The 20,639-nt window shown below is 50.5% G+C and overlaps 1 protein-coding gene across 3 annotated transcripts; it reads right to left on the bottom strand.

The window, feature by feature from the left end:
* Nucleotides 1-2,416: 2,416 nt before the first annotated feature.
* Nucleotides 2,417-20,339, bottom strand: LOC114141694 (CREB-regulated transcription coactivator 2). 3 transcript variants are annotated; one of them, XM_028012404.1, is made up of 16 exons: nt 20,117-20,339; nt 18,764-18,886; nt 17,697-17,813; nt 17,367-17,428; nt 13,745-13,813; nt 13,356-13,459; nt 11,964-11,990; nt 11,548-11,627; nt 11,358-11,407; nt 11,024-11,283; nt 4,998-5,452; nt 4,714-4,887; nt 4,490-4,639; nt 4,241-4,312; nt 3,749-3,932; nt 2,417-3,679 (listed from the first exon to the last, which is right to left on the bottom strand). In XM_028012404.1, the coding sequence occupies exons 1-16, from the start codon at nt 20,288-20,290 to the stop codon at nt 3,489-3,491; spliced, it is 2,292 nt and encodes a 763-aa protein (XP_027868205.1). In that variant the 5' UTR covers nt 20,291-20,339; the 3' UTR covers nt 2,417-3,488. The 3 variants fall into 3 exon arrangements, with proteins under 3 accessions (XP_027868205.1, XP_027868207.1, XP_027868208.1); XM_028012406.1 differs by having other exon boundaries at nt 18,764-18,865; nt 20,117-20,290; XM_028012407.1 differs by lacking the exon at nt 13,745-13,813.
* Between the last annotated feature and the right edge of the window lie 300 nt (nt 20,340-20,639).

Genomic DNA, 20,639 nt, shown 5'->3' with positions numbered 1-20,639 from the left:
ACCAGTGGCTATTATTAGATGAAGTTTTGTCTGCAGAGTCCGGGGCCCCTGTTAACCCCTGATGGCCCCCATGTAGAACCGCCCATGCCTTGACTCAAAAGTGGGTTTTCATTTCAGACTGAAACATGAGCCTTTTTCTTTCTTGTTAATAAAAACTGGTGATAATTTTTTAATGTAAATGTTTCAGCTAGAGAACATTTTACCAATCAGCAGATTAATGCAGCAACAATAACAGACTGTGGGTGGCGCTGTTACAGAGTTCCTTAGCAACTTAGCAAATTGAGCTGTAGCTGTAGCTTGGACTTGCACTGACCATATATGGGCGATGACATCACAGAGGGACGTTCAGAGTGGAGAGGCTCCAAATTTCTCTTATTGGTGAGTTGAGATTTTGTTTAAAATATTTAAAAAATAATAAAAAAAAGTTTATTTAAATTAATATTTTTTCGTTGTGGACAAAATTATTTTTGATTCAAATAAAACTTTTAATTTTCCATAAACTTCTGGTGTTTGCTGCAAAAACATCCCCACAGCACAATGCTGCCACCACCATGTTTGACTGTGGGAATGTGTTGATTTCCTCCCACCTGAGCTGTGGATCCCTGCAGCTCCTCCACAGTCGCCATGGTAACGCTCTCCTCCAGCCTGTCAGTCTAATGGACGCACAAATCGGTCAATTAAAATAGGGGTGTGAATACTTTTCTAAGAAGCTGCAGGTTGGAGGGAAAACTGCTCCACTGAGGGATGTTTATGATTTTATAATAACTTTAATGTTTGTTTTCATATGCAGAGAAAATCAGATGAAAGCATGAGAACGAAGCGCAGGTGAGAGAAACGGACAGCAGGGGGCAGCAGGTCCGCAGGTTGCTTTATTTTCTGTAAAATAAAGAGTAATGACAGTCTGTATGTCTCCATCGGTCCGCCTTTAAAAACGGCTCCTGCTGACGTCAGAAGCACTTCCGGTTTAAAACATATTTACAATATTCCCTGGTTATTAATATTATCAATAAACAACTCCAATAAAAACACCAGAATACAAACATATTCAGTGTTTCCTCTAAAACTATAAACAACACAAAGGATGTGAGAAATTCATAAACATCAGTAGAAAACAGGATGAAATATGACCCTAGTCTCAAACACACACACACACACACACACACACACAGCAGGTTCATAGAACCTTTTTGTTCGTGGTTCTGAACATAACCAGTTTGTTCGATCATTAAAGAACCAAGTCCTGTTAAAAAAAGGATCATTTTCAGGTCCGGTTCCGATTCCCTCTAAGACCAGAAGTGTGGCGACTGAACGTAAAAATGACCGAATCCTCCCAGGAACTTTCTCTGGTTCTGGTTCTGCTCCGAGTTTAACATCCACAGATGTTATTCAAACTCAACAATAAGAGAAAATGGGATTTATATATTTTCACCATGTTATGCAGTTAGTTTCAATCTTAATTTATTTAGCTAAATATTTTCCTTCATATTAAATATTTAATTATCAAGGTAATTATCTGGCTCCAAATTAAATATTTATTTTATAAAAAATGTAGTTTTAAAGCTAAACATTTAGATTGAAACTAATATTTTAATTAAATTGAAAATTAATTAATGTATAGAAAAGAAAAACTTAGGTTTCCGAACCTCTTCATCTTCGTTTCTTTTCTTAAACATTTCATTTTAAACAAAAACACGAGCCGTTTTAAAATCAAACAGATCTTTACCGATGGATCTACAGCAGCTTCTGAAGGCTCAGCTTTTAATTTGATAGTCCACTTCCGCTAATTTGTTCATTAGCTAGCCCAGAGCTAAATATTTCGCTAGGAGCTAAATACTCGGTTTCTACATTTAGTTAATTTAGAGCTAAAGTGCCCAAAACATTGCGGTTCATTTCTGAGTGTCTAACTGAAGACGGCCCTCCGTCTCGGACCGGACCGGAACCCGTCCCGCTTCGAGCGGCTCCAGCCCCACAGACGCTGGTCCTGATGTGAGAAGGGTTAAAGCTCTCAACAGTATCTGCGGGTTCTGGTATCGTTTCACTTTGTTCTGATCAACTACCGAATTTTAACGGGCTCTGGTTTGGTTCCGTGTGAAGGACCTGCAGCAGCCCGCTCTGACCTGCAGGGGGCAGCACTGCAGTTCTGAACCGGATGTTTTCCACATTCCGGACAGTCAGTCGGAACCAGTCACTGACCCGTTCTGCCTCCAGAACCTTCCAGCTGTGTTCCATAAACAGGAACATGGTGGACCGACTTCCTGTTGGTTCTGATAAATCACTATAAGATCCAAATTAATCTGGACCCGGCTGGACTGGACTCTCTAAGCAGAACTTTGCAGCCCATCTTTCTGGAATATTACTGGGAAAATCTGATTTTTCATGATTTTGCGGTGGAACAGCAGAACCAGGAATCGGACCGGGCCGTGTCGGATTCTCGGACAGAAGAACACGACTGCAGAGTTTATTAGACTCTCATATTAGAAACTTTGTACACATTTCAAATCTTTATAAAATACAAACTTATTTACATGTTACAGAAAAAATATGGCTGAAAAACGGATGCAGCAGCAGGCAGGGGGCGTGGCTAAGCGCTGTCCATCACAGTGAGTGGGCGGGGCTAACGGGTTCGTCCCACCAATCAGGAGACGTCTTGCTTAAAGACTTTGGGCAGAAATAAAAATATAAAACTTAAAAATATTTTTACTTTTTTCCTTCAAAGTGCAAAAATCTATTTTTCATCTTTCTGTAAAAGTCATTTCAGGGCTTTTCTGGTTCCGGTCGGAACCAGACCTGGATCAGAGATGAGGAGCTGCTGGAGGCAGCAGACCCGGTCCGGTTCAGACCCGGTCCGGTTCCGGAGGTGTTTGTTCTCCCGGGTAATGCAGCTTTGGACCCGCTGGGTTCTGGAGGACCGCAGAGGTTCTTATCACATGAACTGCACTGATATTTTTCAGAACCGGATCCTCCTAAAGGAACCGGTTCTGATCCGGTCTTCCCGTCCTTGTGGATTGAGTGTTCCGGGCTTTTCTTTGGACTTTGGCGGCTACAGTGGAACTGTGGTGCATTCAGGGTCCGCTTCAGAAAATCTGAACTCTGAGGTGATGTTTGACACGAAATGAACTGGAGTTCTGGGTCCAGTGGGTCCAGAACCACAGACATGTGGACCGGCTGGTTCCGGATCTCCTCTGGAATAACGAAGCAGAAAAAGTTCTGCAGGTAGACCGGATCGGGTCCGAAGTGGTTCTCTGAGTGACTCACCGACCCACTGAGCATCTGACAGAGCGGTACCGGTTCTGGTCCTGCTTCCATGTAACAAAGATCTTCACAGCGCTGCTGGTTTGTTTTTTTTACATTTCCTCTCCTGGATCTTGGGCCCACATGGACCAGAACCAGAATCCAGAGAGTTTCCAGGTAAAATAAGTCTATTGTGACCTCTGACCTCAGGTCTTCAGTCTAAGCACTCCATGTGGAGGGATAGGTGCCCGGCCCGGTTATTTGAGGCGGTCGGAGCGGAAGGAGTCCTCCACGGCCGGGTCGGCCAGCATCAGCTCACCCTCCAGCAGGTCCAGCGCCAGCGGGTCGATGCGCAGCGGCTCGTCCAGGGAGAAGGCGTCCATCTCGAAGCCGGGGACGTGGGACAGAGCGCTGGCGATCTCCTTGGACAGACCGGGGGGCGAGTCTCCTGCAGGGGGAGGGAACGGGTCAGAACTGGGTCAGAACAGAGTGAGGTTCTGGTGGTTCTGGTGGGTACCTGTGAGGATGATGTTGGGGACGTTCTGGCGGCCGTCTCCGCCGCCGTAGTTCTGGTTCTGGTGGTTGAGCCGCCGCGGGTCGCCGGGCTCCTGCAGCTCCAGCGCCCCTGGGGTGTTGGACGGGAACTGGTTCTGACCCGGTCCGCCGTGGTTCAGGCCGTCGACCGGACTCTCAGCCGGGAACTGGAGCAGAGGGAGAGGACCGGTTAAGGAGGTAGCAGGGCTGGTGCTGCCCCCGGCTGGTGGAGGGCAGAACTGCAGCACACGGTGTGAGAAGAATAATCAAGTTTCTCCTGGCAGAGCAGGAAGTTCAGTTAGTGTTGCTGAGGCCCTGCAAGTTCCTGGACTGAATCTGTGGTGAGCGGCAGCCTTCTGCAGCACTGACCAGGGGCTCGTCTAAAACACACCGAGGCCCGGAGCCCGGAGCCCGGAGCCCGGCGCTGACAGGCTCCAAGTTACAGGAAGAAATTCAAAGATAAATTAAGTTTCACCTGCTGGTGTGATTTTCCCGACAGCTGCAGGCTGAGGTACGGATCGTCCAGCAGCGAACTGAACAGTGCGTCCTGCAAGAAGCACATCAGGATGTCAACAGCAAAACCAGGCTGGTCAACATGGGGGCCGCGGCCCCTCGGGGGGCGGCCAGGGGACGATACAGGGACCGCAGAACGTTGGGGGAAGATGGGACTGTTTCTATGTGAGGTTCTGACCCGATTGGATCCTACCCTGGTTCTGGTACTCACGTTGTAGAAGTCTGTGTTCAGGTTGATGTGCTGCTGCTCTGCCTGCTGGTTCTGGTCCGGTTTGGGCCGGTACTGGGAGGACGTCTGGCTGCACGGGTCCAAAGTGCTCTCCGACTTGCCGGGCGGATTCTGCTGCGGTCCCATGGGCCTCTGCAACAGTGGAGGAGCAGAACCGGGTCAGGACCGAGTCAGAACATCAGAAGGGGGCGAGAATCCAGACATACCGGTCCAAACTGCTGCAGGTGCTGGTTCCGGAGGTTCTGCAGGTGCAGCTGCTGCTGATTGGTTCTGGGCTGCTGGAGGCGGAGCATCTGGTGGTTCTGACCCAGAGATGGGTTCTGCTGGCCTGGCTGGCTGAGCGGGTATGGAGGGAGGCGGCTGGTGTCCAACGGGACGCCCTGCAGGGACACAGGAAGTGACATCACTGGGTGATGAGGGGAGCACTTCCTGTTGGAGGAACTTGATGTGCACCAATTGTCATCCACCTGGCTCCAGGTGAGCTGGTTACCTGGGAGATGGAGGACAGGGTGGGGGACATGGTGGGGGAGAACTGTTTGGGGTGGATCCTCCGAGACTCCCCCGCCATCGGCAGGATGAGCGGCGACAGCTGGGCCCGTCTCCGTGGCGACGTGCTGAGCGACGCCTGGCCCTGCCCGGATCGCATCGTAGAGTAGGGGGAGGAGCCAGATCCGACCACGCCCCCTCCGCCCCCGTAGCCGCTGGACTGGAGGGAGGAGTTACTGAGGGACGAGTGCAGCGATTGGCTGCTGAGGGAGGACGGCAGGGAGGGGGAGGAGCTGAGCGACGACTGCAGAGACGGGTTGCTTAGCGACGAGTGAAGGGAGGCGGAGCTCAGAGAGTTGGAGAAGGAGTGGCTGCTGAGGGACGACTGAATGTTGGGGTTGCTTAGCGACGACTGCAGGTTGGGGTTACTGAGCGTGCTCTGTAGAGACGCCAGGAGACCTGAGGGCGCAGACCAACAGACAGGAAGTAGAAAAAAAATCATTACAGGAAGTAGAAGACAGACTGAAAGCGATCTGAGTCCAGTGGCTCCAAAGCAAGCCCACATCATCACTCCTACACCTCCGTGCTTCACTCTGTTTCCAGAGAGGAGGCTTTCTGTGTGTCATGACCTTGAACCCTTTGTCTCTCTGAGATTGATGGACTGGTCTGGAGATGACCTTTGACCCCTCCCAGGTTGACGTGCAGCACTGATCAGATCCAGAACCGATTTCTAAATCGACAAAGACCTGAGCAGACAGCAGGTGGCGGTGCAAACACGCTGCAGCTCGTCTCATCTCCACAACAGACCTTTAACCTCCCACCAGCTGTGCTCTGAACATTTGCGATGGTAATCAGAGGCGCTTCCTGTCTGAAACCGATCCAGCTGCAGTTTGCTGCTGCAGCTTCCTGCCTGCGGCTCCTGCAGCCACCAAACACGCCAACGTTTTCCGACTGCAGAGGAAGAACGAACCCGCCGCCGTCTGAACCCGGGGGTTAAATTTAGAGCGCAGCTCAGGCCTGGAGATCAACACGTCCAGAAATACAACCTGCAGAAACGTTTCCTCAGAGATCAGGGTCACTCTGACCCAAACACACTGAATGCACAGCGGTGGCAGCATCATGGCTTCTGCAGACCACATCTTTTTATCTCTTTATCCAGAACTCGTCCAGCTTCACTGAAACCACGGTGGCGCGACACCTCCAGAACGTAGTCAAGCCCAGAATTATTCATACACCTGACTGTATTTTTATTTATTAGTATTTTTCACATTTGTTTACATACTTAGTGTGTATGAACAATTCACATCCAACATTACATAACAAAACTTTTGCTATTCCTCTACTTTAGTCGTTTGTCCATTTCCTCTGTGCTGGCTGAGGTCTCAAACCAGCTGTCAGATTTTCCATAATGTAGATTTCTTCTATTATTCCACTGTTCTTGCCCAGGGGGCGCCACCTCTCACCATTTCCTCCTAATAGCTTTCTTACTAGATAATGAAGCCTAGGCGCAAATTCAAACTGGAAGACTCTTTTATCCCCACCGGGACCCGTTAATTGAAGCGACCCGCCCACAATCGTCGACCTATCAACGCCGGACCAGGCCACGTCACGTCCAATCATCGACCAAGTCCCAGCTCATAAGGACCTTCATTCATCGCGTCCTTCGCTCTCCAGCCGAGCTCAACCCACCACCACCCCTTCTCCTCCATTCGCCCGGTCCTGAGGCCCGCACCCTAACCCAACCTCCACCACCAGTGCCGGGCCCCGGGGGACGACGTTCCTAACAGCATCGGGATGCTCATCTGAAGCCTGTCGCTAACGCTGCGATAACCGTTATCCCAGCCGGGGCCCGAGCGCCAAAGACTTTAAATCCTGTTTGTCAATAAACTCTTCTAATTGTCTTCTTATCTCCGTCTGAGTCTCTCCAGATTGAATTAACATTATACCTGTATTTTACCTTTGATGCTGTTAAAGTTGCAGAGCTGTAGTACCATGCTACTCATGGGAATATCATATCCCAGAATCTTTGTTCTCTTTTTTCCAAACCTACCAATTTCAGGACAGTTCCAAAACGTGAGAATCATCGGTGTTTACTGATCCACAGTTCCTCCAACATCCCATATTTATGCTCTTATATCTATTCTGGTCGACCGTGAAGGTCGAGAGGTTCCGGCTAGAAATAGTCGGTCTCACCTCGACGCATGGCTCTGGTTCTGGAACCAGTCTCCTTGAGAGGGGCTGGACATACTTCCACTCTGGAGTTGCCCAGGGAGAGAGACGTCGGGCAGGAGTGGGCATACTTGTTGCTCCCCATCTCGGCGCCTGTACGTTGGGGTTTACCCCGGTGAACGAGAGGGTAGCATCCCTCCGCCTACGGGTGGGGGGACGGGTTCTGACTGTCGTTTGTGCTTACGGGCCGAACGACAGTTCAGATTACCCACCCTTTTTGGAGTCCTTAGAGGGGGTACTGGAGAGTGCTCCTCCTGGGGACTCCCTTGTTCTGCTGGGGGACTTCAACGCTCACGTGGGCAACGACAGTGAGACCTGGAGGGGCGTGGTTGGGAGGAACGGCCCACCGGACCTGAACTCGAGCGGTGTTCTGTTGCTGGACTTCTGTGCTCGCCATGGATTGTCCATAACGAACACCATGTTCAAGCATAAGGGTGTCCATATGTGCACTTGGCACCAGGACACCCTAGGCCGCAGTTCGATGATCGACTTTGTCATCGTTTCATCGGATCTGCGGCCGTATGTCTTGGACACTCGGGTGAAGAGAGGTGCGGAGCTGTCCACTGACCACTACCTGGTGGTGAGTTGGCTCCGGTGGTGGGGGCGAAAGCCGGTCAGACCTGGCAGGCCCAAACGTGTTGTGAGGGTCTGCTGGGAACGTCTGGCGGAATCCCCTGTGAGACGGAGCTTTAACTCCCATCTCCGGCAAAACTTCGAACACGTCCCGGGGGAGGTGGGGGACATGGAGTCTGAGTGGACCGTGTTCCGTGCCTCCATTGTCGAGGCGGCCGATCGGAGCTGTGGCCGCAAGGTTGTCGGTGCCTGTCGCGGCGGCAACCCTCGAACCCGTTGGTGGACACCTTCGGTGAGGGATGCCGTCAGGCTGAAGAAGGAGTCCTATCGAGCCTTTTTGGCCTGTGGGACTCCGGAAGCAGCTGATGGGTACCGGCGGGCGAAGCGGCATGCGGCTCGGGCGGTTTGCGAGGCAAAAACTCGGGCGTGGGAGGAGTTTGGAGAGGCCATGGAGAAAGACTTCCGCACGGCTTCGAGGCGATTCTGGTCCGCCATCCGGCGTCTCAGGGGGGGGAAGCGGTGCAGCACCAACACTGTTTATAGTGGGGATGGTGTGCTGCTGACCTCTACTCGGGACGTTGTGGGCCGGTGGGCAGAGTACTTCGAAGACCTCCTCAATCCCACCAACATGCCTTCCACTGAGGAAGCAGAGCCTGGGGACTCTGGGTTGGGCTCTCCAATCTCTGGGGGCGAGGTCGCCGAGGTGGTTAAAAAGCTCCTCGGTGGCAAGGCCCCGGGGGTGGATGAGATCCGCCCGGAGTTCCTTAAGGCTCTGGATGTTGTAGGGTTGTGTTGGTTGACGCGACTCTGCAATATCGCATGGACATCGGGGGCAGTTCCCCTGGACTGGCAGACTGGGGTGGTGGTCCCCCTGTTCAAAAAGGGGGACCAGAGGGTGTGCTCCAATTATAGAGGGGTCACACTCTTAAGCCTCCCTGGCAAGGTCTATTCAGGGGTCCTGGAGAGGAGGGTCCGTCGGATAGTCGAACCTCGGATTCAGGAAGAGCAGTGTGGTTTTCGTCCTGGTCGTGGAACACTGGACCAGCTCTACACCCTCAGCAGGGTCCTGGAGGGTGCATGGGAGTTCGCCCAACCAGTCTACATGTGTTTTGTGGACTTGGAGAAGGCGTTCGACCGTGTCCCTCGGGGAGCCCTGTGGGGGGTTCTCCGGGAGTATGGGGTACCGGGCCCTTTGATACGGGCTGTCAGGTCCCTGTATGACCGGTGTCAGAGTCTGGTCCGCATTGCCGGCAGTAAGTCGGACTCGTTTCCGGTGAGAGTTGGACTCCGCCAGGGCTGCCCTTTGTCACCGATTCTGTTCATCACTTTCATGGACAGAATTTCTAGGCGCAGCCAAGGTGTTGAGAGGATCCGATTTGGTGGCCTTAGGATCTCATCTCTACTTTTCGCAGACGATGTGGTCCTTTTGGCTTCATCAGATCGTGATCTGCAGCTCTCGCTGGATCGGTTCGCAGCCGAGTGTGAAGCGGCCGGGATGGGGATCAGTGCCTCCAAATCCGAGGCCATGGTCTTGAGCCGGAAAAGGGTAGAGTGCCTTCTCCGGGTCAGGGGGGGTGTCCTGCCCCAAGTGGAGGAGTTTAAGTATCTCGGGATCTTGTTCACGAATGGGGGAAGAAGGGAGCGGGAGATCGACAGGCGGATTGGCGCAGCGTCTGCTGTCAAGCGGGCGCTGTACCGGTCCGTCGTGGTGAAGAGAGAGCTGAGCCAAAAAGCGAAGCTCTCGATTTACCGGTCGATCTACGTTCCCACCCTCATCTATGGTCATGAGCTTTGGGTCATGACCGAAAGAACGAGATCGCGGATACAAGCGGCCGAAATGGGTTTTCTCCGTAGGGTGGCTGGGCTCTCCCTTAGAGATAGGGTGAGAAGCTCAGTCATCCGGGAGGGACTCAGAGTAGAGCCGCTGCTCCTTCACATCGAGAGGAGCCAGTTGAGGTGGCTTGGGCATCTGGTCAGGATGCCTCCTGGACGCCTCCCTGGTGAGGTGTTCCGGGCACGTCCCACCGGGAGGAGGCCCCGGGGAAGACCCAGGACACGCTGGAGAGACTATGTCTCTCGGCTGGCCTGGGAACGCCTCGGGATTCCCCCGGAGGAGCTAGAAGAAGTGGCTGGGGAGAGGGAAGTCTGGGCCTCCCTTCTGAAGCTGCTACCCCCGCGACCCGACCTCGGATAAGCGGAAGAAGATGGATGGATGGATGGATGGATGGATATCTATTCTGGACTTCAGGATCGATGAAAAATTGTGTTAACTTTTTCCATGTGAATTCTGTCTGATGAGTTTTCCACATATCTTCATCTGTAATCGTCATGCTAAGCTCTGATTCCCACTTTTACATAATTAGTTGAATATTTACTCATCATCAGTTTTTGGTAGAGTAGAAATGATTTTAATTTTTGCTCCACTGGATGAATTTATCACCATTTGAATCCTGATTTCTGGTTAGCTGCCACTGCAGGTTTAGCTTTAGTTCCTGATCATTTCTAAGGCGCAATAGTTGAAGAGAAGCTTGGGGTAATTAGAAATACCCTATGATAATGTCTTAAAGTATTTACCATTAGCTTATGCTATGTTTGTATGTGTTTAGCGATAGCTTTCTCTAATATCTTTTAATGTTTACTGTAAGAAATTAATGTATTAAACACATTAATTTCTTATGTGTTTAATGTTTTAGCATTAGCTTCAGCTCATTTTATGCATGTGGTAATTTAGCAGTAGCTTATACAATTTTTAAAATGTATTTAGCAACAGCTTATGCAAATTTTTTATGTTTAGCAGTTCTGTCAATTTTTTTTATGTAATTAGCTAAGTGCTAGCTTCTGCTAATTTCTGTTATTCTAAAACTAAAAGAGGAATGGAAATAAAACTGTGGCTCTTTCCGGCGCCGTAACACCAGGAGGCCCGGTTCTGCAGAGAATCTGCTCAGGTTTCAGGTTTCTTCATTTTATTCAAGTCGAAATTCAACAACAATAAAATTCCACTTGTGCAAGAATATTTTCACTCTGTGCTGAGATTCGTCCAAACCCTTCGCTGTTTCAAAACCTTCAGCGAAATGTAGAGACTTTCATGGTTTGATTTAGTGACGTTTTTATATAAAACCAGAAAAATATTTTTATAACATTTGTAAGACAACAGAGCTGCAGTGTTTTGTGTCCAGAAGATGTTGGACGTAAGTTAAAGGTTCTTTTCCTGACCCGGCGGGTTCTGACCTGGTGCTGGCTGGTGGTAGCTGCTGTTTCCTCCGATGGCGTTGATACCCAGCTGGGTGAGGGTGGAGGCCAGGTTCCCGGTGCTGCTGCCCCCGCTCAGAGCAGAGGATGCTGGGTAACCGGGCTCGTCCTGGTCCAACGGCGTGGGCAGCGGCGACGGGAAGTGGAGGCTGGACAGGTCGGGCAGTGAGCCGCCGGTGTTGGGGACCTGAGGGACGCCTTGGACTGGCGTGGACGGTTGCTCCGGGGACGTGAAGATGCTAGGACGAGTTAAAAGACGGTCAGAACCGGGACTGGACCTCTGGAGGAACTACGGATCAGAACCAAGACTTACTTGATGCCTGGAACCTCACAGGACTTTGGTCGAGACGACGGCAGAGACAACTGGACAGAAAACAGAGACGCTCAGAGACGCAGAAGAAGAAAAGAAGAAATAAAACAGCAGAACCTTGTGGTTCTGGATGATCCACAAGGTTCTGCTCAGGTCCAACCGGGCCCAACTTGAGAGGAGAACTGAACAGTACCTTCTTGGCGTCCCATGCTTTGAGCAGTTTGTCTTCGTCCAAAATGTTTTCCTCAATGGGAGGAACCGGATATGGGAACACTGCAGGATGGAGGACAGGACCATCAGAACCATCAGAACCAGCAGAAGAACCTCTTAACACACAGCCTTCTGTCACACTGGATCAGAACCAGATCAGAACCAGAGCGTAGGAGTTTTTGTGTCCCACTGCTGAAGCACTTCCTGGTTTCTGTCCAATCAAAGGGCAGAAAGACCCCCACCCCCCACCCCCCTTCACAGTACATTTGGTTCTGGTCAGTTCTGCAGAAACTGGACCTGGATGGAGTGACTCTGCCAGAAGGTTCTGACCCAACTTCCTGCTTCTAACACTAGAACTATTGGACTTTCACTGCGACTTTCTCAGCAGCTCCGACTCACTTCTTCTGTTCTCTGCATCGCTCGGCCCTGCAGCGGAGAGAGAGAGAGATGCTTCAGACAACCAGCATCCAACCTGCATCCAGCATCCAACATATAACCATCATCCAACTATTATCCAACCTGCATCCAACTAGTATCCAACCTGCATCCAGCATCCAACATATAACCAGCATCCAACTTGTATCCAACCTGCATCCAGCATCCAACATATAACCATCATCCAACTATTATCCAACCTGCATCCAACTAGTATCCAACCTGCATCCAGCATCCAACATATAACCAGCATCCAACTTGTATCCAACCTGCATCCAGCATCCAACATCTATCCAACCTGCATCCAACTAGTATCCAACTAGTATCCAACCTGCATCCAGCATCCAACTAGCATCCAACCTGCATCCAGCATGCATAATCCAACCAGCATACAGCATCCAACCTGCATCCAGCATGCATCATCCAACCTGCATCCAACTGGTATCCAACTTGCATCCAACCAGCATCCAGCATTAAAGCCTGCATCCAACCAGCATCCACCATCCGTCCAGCATCCAATCTGCATCCATCCAGCATCCAACCTGCATCCATAAAGCATTAAAACCTGCATCCAACCAGCATCTACCATCCAACCAGAATCCAACCAACATCCAACCTGCATCCAGAATCCATCCAACCAGCATCCAATGAGCATCCAGCATCCAACCTGCATCCATCCAGCACCCACCATCCATCCACCATCCAACCTGCATCCATCCACCATCCAACCTGCATCCATCCAGCATTAAAACCTGCATCCAACCAGCATCCATCCAACATCCAACCTGCAGCCAGCATCCAACCAACATCCAATGAGCATCCAGCATCCAACCTGCATCCATCCAGAATCCAACCTGCATTCATCCAGCATCCAACCTGCATCCAGCATTAAAACCTGCATCCAACCAGCATCCACCATCCATCCAGCATCCAACCTGCATCCAACTGGTATCCAACTTGCATCCAGCATTAAAACCTGCATCCAACCAGCATCCACCATCCATCCACCATCCAACGTGCATCCATCCAGCATCCAACCTGCATCCAGCATTAAAATCTGCATCCAACCAGCATCCACCATCCATCCACCATCCAACGTGCATCCATCCAGCATCCAACCTGCATCCATCCAGCATTAAAACCTGCATCCATCCAGCATTAAAACCTGCATCCAACCAGCATCTACCATCCAACCAGCATCCATCCAGCGTCCAACCTGCAGCCAGCATCCAACAAACATCCAACCTGCATCCAGAATCCATCCAACCAGCATCCAACCTGCATCCAACCAGCATCCACCATCCAACCAGCGTCCATCCAGCATCCAGCATCCAACCATCCATCCATGGTGCTCACCGCTGCGTCTGGCTCCCTGGGGGGTCAGGGTGGGTCCCGCCATGCTGAAGTCTCCCATGGGGGGGTTCATGACGCTGGTGTGGAGGGCGGAGTCAGAGTTGGTCCTGAAGGGGGCAGACAAAAAGATTCAGGAGGAGAGAAGAAGAAGAAGTTCAACGGGTTGAAAGTAGCTGGAGACGCTGCATCACTGCGACCCAAAGACTGCAGCAACAAACCTGCAGCTGCTGCAGCAACAAACCTGCAGCTGGATGTGAGTGGATGTACAGAACTAGTGGAGCTCAGACAGCAGAGAGATGGACGGATGAAACAGACAGGAACAGGAAACAGAAATGTCTCACACTGTCAGGAAGAGGAGGAAGAGGAGGAAGAAGAGGAAGAGGAGGATTCACCTGTTGAGCGCTGTGGTGGGAAGACGGAACAACTGGCTTTTATCTCCAGGGAAGTTTCCAGACCAGTTCCTTTCAGTGGAACAAGACAAAATTATTTTCCTCCAGTGACCGGAGAGAGAGAGAGAGGAGGGCAGGGCGTCGAAGAAGAGGAGCGCAAGCCAAGACAGGAGGAAGATAGAGGCAGCGAGGGGGCGGGGCCGAAATTTGGTCATCAGGTTTTAGTAGGACAGACTGGGAGAACAGCATCCATAGGCCTGTCATGATAACTAATTTTGCTCAACGATTAATTGTCTCAAAAATTATTGCGATAAACGATAATATTGTTTGAAGACCTTTTTACACTGATTTAATGGAAATGATGCAATAATGATGCGATTTCCTGCCAAAGATAGATACACATTATTTTCAAAAGAATATTTAACACTGGAGCTGATAAACTAAATAAACAAAACAACCAAAAACAAAATGGATTCTCAGTCTCCATTAACAAAAAACTCACTTGGAAAAAAAAAACTAAACAACATAAAGCCAAAGTGGAAATAAATACTGCATTCAACCAAAAGACTGCAGATTATGAAGTCTGTATATTATGTTGCCCTTCAGTAATAATTAGATTTAAATAGAGAAGATGGGCACATCGACTACCTGATGCAATAATTCACACTACAGATTTTTTGCTCCTATTTTTCCCCTTACAACAATCTTAAAACGTTGGTCTTTCTAAGATTGTGTGGTGTGTTATGGTAGATCCTCGTTGCCGCTCCGATCCAAATCAGGGTTTTCCCGACTGGGATCTTAACGCTTCCTGTTGAATGTGACAGGTAGCCAATCAGAAAGCTCGGATTCTCCTCCGTGTTTTCTAAGGGTAAATTAAGGAGGGGAATCCCAAACAGCTGACACGGCGCAACCCGAAGTCCAGCGGACATTGGAGATGATATGTGGAAACAACATTAATGTTTATTCAACATGCAAAGAATATAGAAATGACAAGAGGAGGAGTTGGAGCTAAATTGCTACCGCAGTTGATAAACCCGGTAACTTTTCAGCTGTTCTTCGTTAACGTGACATAAACAGGTTATAATGATTTTCATTCAGTCAGGACTTTACGCTGACACTAGCCACATGCATTGCAGGTAGATTGTAGTAAAGCATTGATTAATGCCTGGTTTTAAAATTAGTTAACTGGACTTGTAGCCATTATTTTGTGCCCATTGTTGGACACCACACGGCAGGACCGAACCCGATCGAACCGTTATACCTAGGATTTCTGTCGGCTAATGTTTGGTCTGTCAGGGTTTAAAAATGGGCGACAATCGGTCTGGTGTGCGCTGGGCTTTACACTAAGGGAATGAGGAAGGGAGGGTCAGTGAATCGTCAAGATGGCGCCTGCGCAGCTGGCTGCCTGCAGACGCAGCTCCCGTCTTGTGTGTTTGTCTGTGTATATTTGCTGTAACCGATTAATGATCCGTGCTTGAAGAACCCATGGATCATCAGTTAAGCTTTCCACAATGGCTGGATGTGGTTCTGTTGATGTTCTCCGCGTTCTTCTGCTACTTTTTCTACTCTTTGTTACGGAGAACCTCGCCGAGCGGAGTAGTGGCATTGTTTGCTCGCGTGAACAGCTGATTGCGCTGTGTGGGCCTCTGCTGCTGCCTGGAGATGGGCCTGTGGTCCGGAGGAGTTATGGAGGAGACGACAGGGCTGCAGGTCTGGAGTTAAACGGAGGTAGTAGAGGAGACGGCACAAACCAGCGGTACCGGCGATTATCGTGGGGAACGTGAGGTCTTTGGTAAATTGGACAGACGAACTCACGGCACTGGTTAGGACCCAGAAGGAGTACTGGGAGTGCAGTATCTTCTGCTTCACGGAAACCTGGCTGCACTCGCTTATTCCGGACTACAGCGTGGAGGTTCCTGGATTTTCCTTGGTGCGGGGGGACAGGGACTTTTCCAAAAGTCGGAAGAAGAGGGGCGGCGGGATTGCACTTTATGTGAGTGAGAGGTGGTGTAATCCCAGTCATGTTAACGTGAAGGAACAGATTTGTAGCCCGGACATTGAACTTCTGGCTGTGGGAATGCGGCCGTGTTATTTACCGAGGGAGTTTACGTCCGCCATTTTGATGGCTGTTTACATTCCCCCATCAGCTGATGCAGCGGTGGCCTGTGACGTCATCAGCTCTGACACAGCCAAACTCCAGACTCAACACCCAGACGTTGTTATTGTGTCTTGTCTCTATGCTGTAACTGCGAAGTAATTTCCCTGCTGGGATGAATAAAGTACTTCTATTCTATTCAGTGGAGAGCACTGGAGTTGAGTCTTTTTTCATTCAGTGTCATTAACAGAAAGAGAAAAAGGCCGGAAGAGACGATACGATTAATCGTTTATCGCGACAGACCTAAGCATCCACCATCCAACGTCCATCCAACGTCCATTATGTAAAGTCGCAATAACGCGATAAGTGAGTTTGTCACGTGGGATCTGGATGAATCCATCAAAGCTTTTCACTCATTAAAATCACATTTTTTCTGATAATTTTATAACTTTATTCTGGAAATAAATGAATCTCAGTCTCCTTCATTCTGACAGAGTTTATGTGAGAATTAAGACCTTTTAGTGTTTTCCTAATCTTCCTCTATTCAGAACCATCTGAAACCCAACGGCCAGGCCGTGAAACGAAACGGATCGAAGGGAAGCGGCTTGGAGTTAAAACGACTGAAACTGCAGGAACAAATTAATGAAGCCACAGAAAAACCACAGAAGCAGCAGCGGCCCAGACCCGCTTCCTGTTAGTGCTTCAGCTGTTAATGAAACAGAGGGATCCACTTTGTGTGACCCACAGCGACCATAACCAGAACCGTTTAGTCAGAAGAACTGATACCCAGGTTCTGGTGCGGTTGGACCAGCAGAGACAGAACAGTGATCTTTGCTTTGGTTCTGACCCAGACGTTCCCTGGATCAGCAGATCTCTAGGATTTCTGGATCTTGGCCGGGTTCCTGAGTGGTTCTGGTTCTGACCCAAACCAGCAGTCAGTTGCAGGAAAACCCCAAAGATCCATCACAGGCTGAAGCGCCATCTGAGCTCGATGCGTCACCTAAAGGTCACCTACAGGTCATGCATCCTGACAGGAGTCAGGAATCTGTTCAGGACTGGTCCAGATCTCATCACCACTCTACTGGTTCTGGTTCTGGATCGACCCAAACGAAAGCCCCGAGAGATCCTGGAGATGAGCTCGGAGGCCGACGGCTCCATCGGGGAGCAGCAGCTGAACCTCAGCCAGGCGTCCAGAGCCGTCCTAAAGGGACACAAGCGTTCCTGATCCAACAGCTGGTTCGGACGGATTACTTCCTTAGCATGTGAGCTAGCTCTGCAGGTGTGTTGGGTCAGGGCAACATGCGGGACATCGTCCCCTGAGGACAGACTGCGTCTCCTGTCCTCCTGCAGTCTGCCTGATGAGCCTCTGCTGCTCCACTGAACCACCTGGGGTCACGCTGGGGTCACAGTGGGGCTTTAGAGAGGCAGGAACACACAGGGGGCTCGGAAAGAGACAAACAGGGGTCCCAGAGGACAGACACGTTTCCATGGAGACGGGGGAGGGGGGGGGAGGGGGGTAGCAGACTCCACCTTCTCCAGCTGGCATCGGGGGGCGGGGACAGGTAGGCGGCGCTGTACAGAGAGTTTTCCACCTGGGGAGGCAGCAGGTTAAGGAGCAACAACACAGTCAGGCTCTTTCACAATAAAAGCACCACTATTCAACCTGCTCTTCTTCTCCTTCTGAATTAAAGAAACGTTTCCAGAACCTAACCCTCCACTGCGTGACAGCCGGGTTCTGGATGCTTCTGTCATTTCATTAACTCTGCAGAGTTCAGACTAAGACAGCATCACATAGCAACAGCCGGGACCAGACCGGACCAGAACCTCTAGGTCAGCAGGAACAGCGGTTCTGAAGGATACTTGGCGGTTCCGGTACGGTCGGACCGGCGAGACGAAGCGGCGGTCCCTCTGGACCCGCTCCACCAGGCCGTGGTGGCGGGTGGAGCGGCTGGACTCCAGGCCGGACTGGAACGAGCCCTGAGGGGAGGAACAGCAGAAGAAGAAGAGACGTTCACCGCTGGGCTCAGACATCAAGTTCTGAGACTTTTATGGCTGCAGCTGAAAATATTCAACCAGGACGGAAACGCCGGAACACAATTCAGCCACAATAAAAGAAGATTCAAGGTCAACAGGAACACAACGCTTTACTGGAGTTATACTGGGCAGGTAACCAGAGACTGGAGGCTAACGCTAACAGAGGACTGGTGGAGGCTAACAGAGGACTGGTGGAGGCTAACAGAGGACTGGTGGAGGCTAACGATAACTGAGGACTGGTGGAGGCTAACGGAGGACTGGTGGAGGCTAACGGAGGACTGGTGGAGGCTAAAGGCTAACAGAGGACTGGTGGAGGCTAACAGAGGACTGGTGGAGGCTAACAGAGGACTGGTGGAGGCTAAAGGCTAACAGAGGACTGGTGGAGGCTAACAGAGGACTGGTGGAGGCTAAAGGCTAACAGAGGACTGGTGGAGGCTAAAGGCTAACAGAGGACTGGTGGAGGCTAACGGAGGACTGGTGGAGGCTAACAGAGGACTGGTGGAGGCTAACAGAGGACTGGTGGAGGCTAAAGGCTAACAGAGGACTGGTGGAGGCTAAAGGCTAACAGAGGACTGGTGGAGGCTAACGGAGGACTGGTGGAGGCTAACAGAGGACTGGTGGAGGCTAAAGGCTAACAGAGGACTGGTGGAGGCTAAAGGCTAACAGAGGACTGGTGGAGGCTAACTGAGGACTGGTGGAGGCTAACAGAGGACTGGTGGAGGCTAACAGAGGACTGGTGGAGGCTAAAGGCTAACAGAGGACTGGTGGAGGCTAAAGGCTAACAGAGGACTGGTGGAGGCTAAAGGCTAACAGAGGACTGGTGGAGGCTAACAATAACACTGTGTTAGTGGAGGCTAATGTTAAATCTTGTCCAGCTCAGGTTAGCGGCTTACCTGGAAGTCCTGCGGGTTGCAGCCGATCTGGTTGACATTGGGTAAGGAGCCGCCGTAGTATGGCCCCTGGTTCCGAGTCAGGCGTAACTTCTGGGCCTGCAGCTGCCGGGACAACCACAGGTTCTGATCAAAACCATCATCATCATCAGACTGCATGTTTATCACTGATGGGTCTAAATATCTGAGTTTATTCAGCATGAATGAACTCGGTCTTATGACCTATGATGTCACAACAACGCCGTCAGGCAGGTCCGATCCGGTCGGTACTGGACGGTTCAAACAGACCCAAACAGAACCCAGCAGAACTACGTCCGGTCTGGACCGGCCTATTGGGCTACAGCAGACTGAGGCTTCTGAACGGTTCTGGAGGTCCATCAGCACCAGCTGGATCCGACCTTCAGCTGCCTAGAACCTGGGTTCATTCTGCCGACTCCAGAACCAGAACCAAATGGCTGCACAAGCAGAACTCTGGCCCGGTTTCAGGTCCAAAGTTCTCCAGAAGTTTCTGCAGATGAAACAAGTTCTGGTTTGTTTTTCTGCAGGAACTGAGCTGAGAAAAAGTTTTCACCCATGAAGATTTTTCTGTTCATGTTTAATAAACAGAATCAATCCATAAAGTCGCTTTTTAAAAACCATTTTATTAACAGGAATCTCCAAACCAGCCTGCTTATGTGGGTAGTAGTATAATCCTGAAAGCTCTGCCAAGAGCCCAAAGCATTATACCACCTCTACCAGCAGAGCCTGGAGATGAAAACACCGATCTCGACACGAACAGGAACTGAGTAGAGGAGCAGCCAAAGTCCAAAGAAAAGCCAAACAACCGATGAAGAGTTTAACGTGCAGCTGGATGTTTCAGGTCAACAAATCTGACCCCAGGATGGGATGAAAACAAACTGATAACAGGTCTAAAAACACCTGGAGTTTGTTCAAAGTCTGTTCGAAACCACCGCAAACATTCAAAAACACAACAAACCGGGACAGAGCAGAGGCTCCGTAGCTCCAGCAGCCGGACAGCTCCCAGTTTTTCACCCGAGTTAGGACGCCTCATTCCCGGCTCCAGCAGCCGGACAGCTCCCAGCAGTGCAGTAGTAAACAGTTAGCATCGCTGCTAACAGAAGCTAGCCCCGCTAACGACGGAAACGAAGAAAACCGAAGCGCTTCCGACTCTAAACGAGACAGAAGCTTCTCACGTTATCCCTGTGAACGTCTTTTTGTTTCTAAAGTAACCGAACACAACCAAAAATCTCCAGTCGACTCAGCAGAACCAGCGGATCTGGCGCCTCTCGAAGACCCGGACAGGCCTCTCTTCCTCCGGGGAGCTCCCTCCTCCTACCTCCTCCGCCTCGCACTCACCCTGGTCGAAGTGATGTCCATCATAACCTCCTGGAAGGCGGCCGTCTCCTCGGCCTGTCGCTGGGTGTGCAGAGCAATCTTCTCGCTGAACTTTCGGGGGTTGGAGGCCCCGGACCCGGAGCCCATGGCGGGTCCTGGTCCGGGTCCTGGTCCGCCTGAACCCGTCGCAGACATCTTCTCCGAGCGGACCCGACGACCTGACGTAGTGGAATGATTTCAATCAGAGAGGGTCGGAAAAGAAAGAGGTCTCACTTTGAGGATTATTCCTAGGACCAGGAGCCTCTGACTAAGATCAGTAAACAGCTTCTTTTTTGGCCACCGTGATTTAGGACCTTCCGAGCAGAATTTATTAAACTGTGAAGATCTAGTAAAAACTAGGTTTTAACTTTTTAAACTAAAGCTCAAATATTCTCTAACGGTTAAGTTATTACATTATTAGGGTTCATATGTAATGATTTTCAAGCAGCGTTGTGTTTTTTACTTTGTGGTTAAACTTTGGCAGATTTGTGTCTGTAGATTAATT

The sequence above is a fragment of the Xiphophorus couchianus genome, chromosome 3 (genome assembly GCF_001444195.1).
Source record: "Xiphophorus couchianus chromosome 3, X_couchianus-1.0, whole genome shotgun sequence".
NCBI classification, from domain to species: Eukaryota; Metazoa; Chordata; class Actinopteri; order Cyprinodontiformes; family Poeciliidae; genus Xiphophorus; species Xiphophorus couchianus.
This window is presented reverse-complemented; position numbering and strand designations above follow the sequence as displayed.

Excerpts from the sequence above, each read along its gene's own strand:
- LOC114141694 (XM_028012404.1), bottom strand. The coding sequence starts at position 20,290 with ATGTCTGCGACGGGTTCAGGCGGACCAGGACCCGGACCAGGACCCGCC. Across the intron at positions 13,460-13,744 it reads CCCACCACAGCGCTCAACAG|GACCAACTCTGACTCCGCCC; the intron begins GTGAATCCTCCT and ends TGCCCCCTTCAG. Across the intron at positions 11,408-11,547 it reads AAGCATGGGACGCCAAGAAG|TTGTCTCTGCCGTCGTCTCG; the intron begins GTACTGTTCAGT and ends TTTTCTGTCCAG.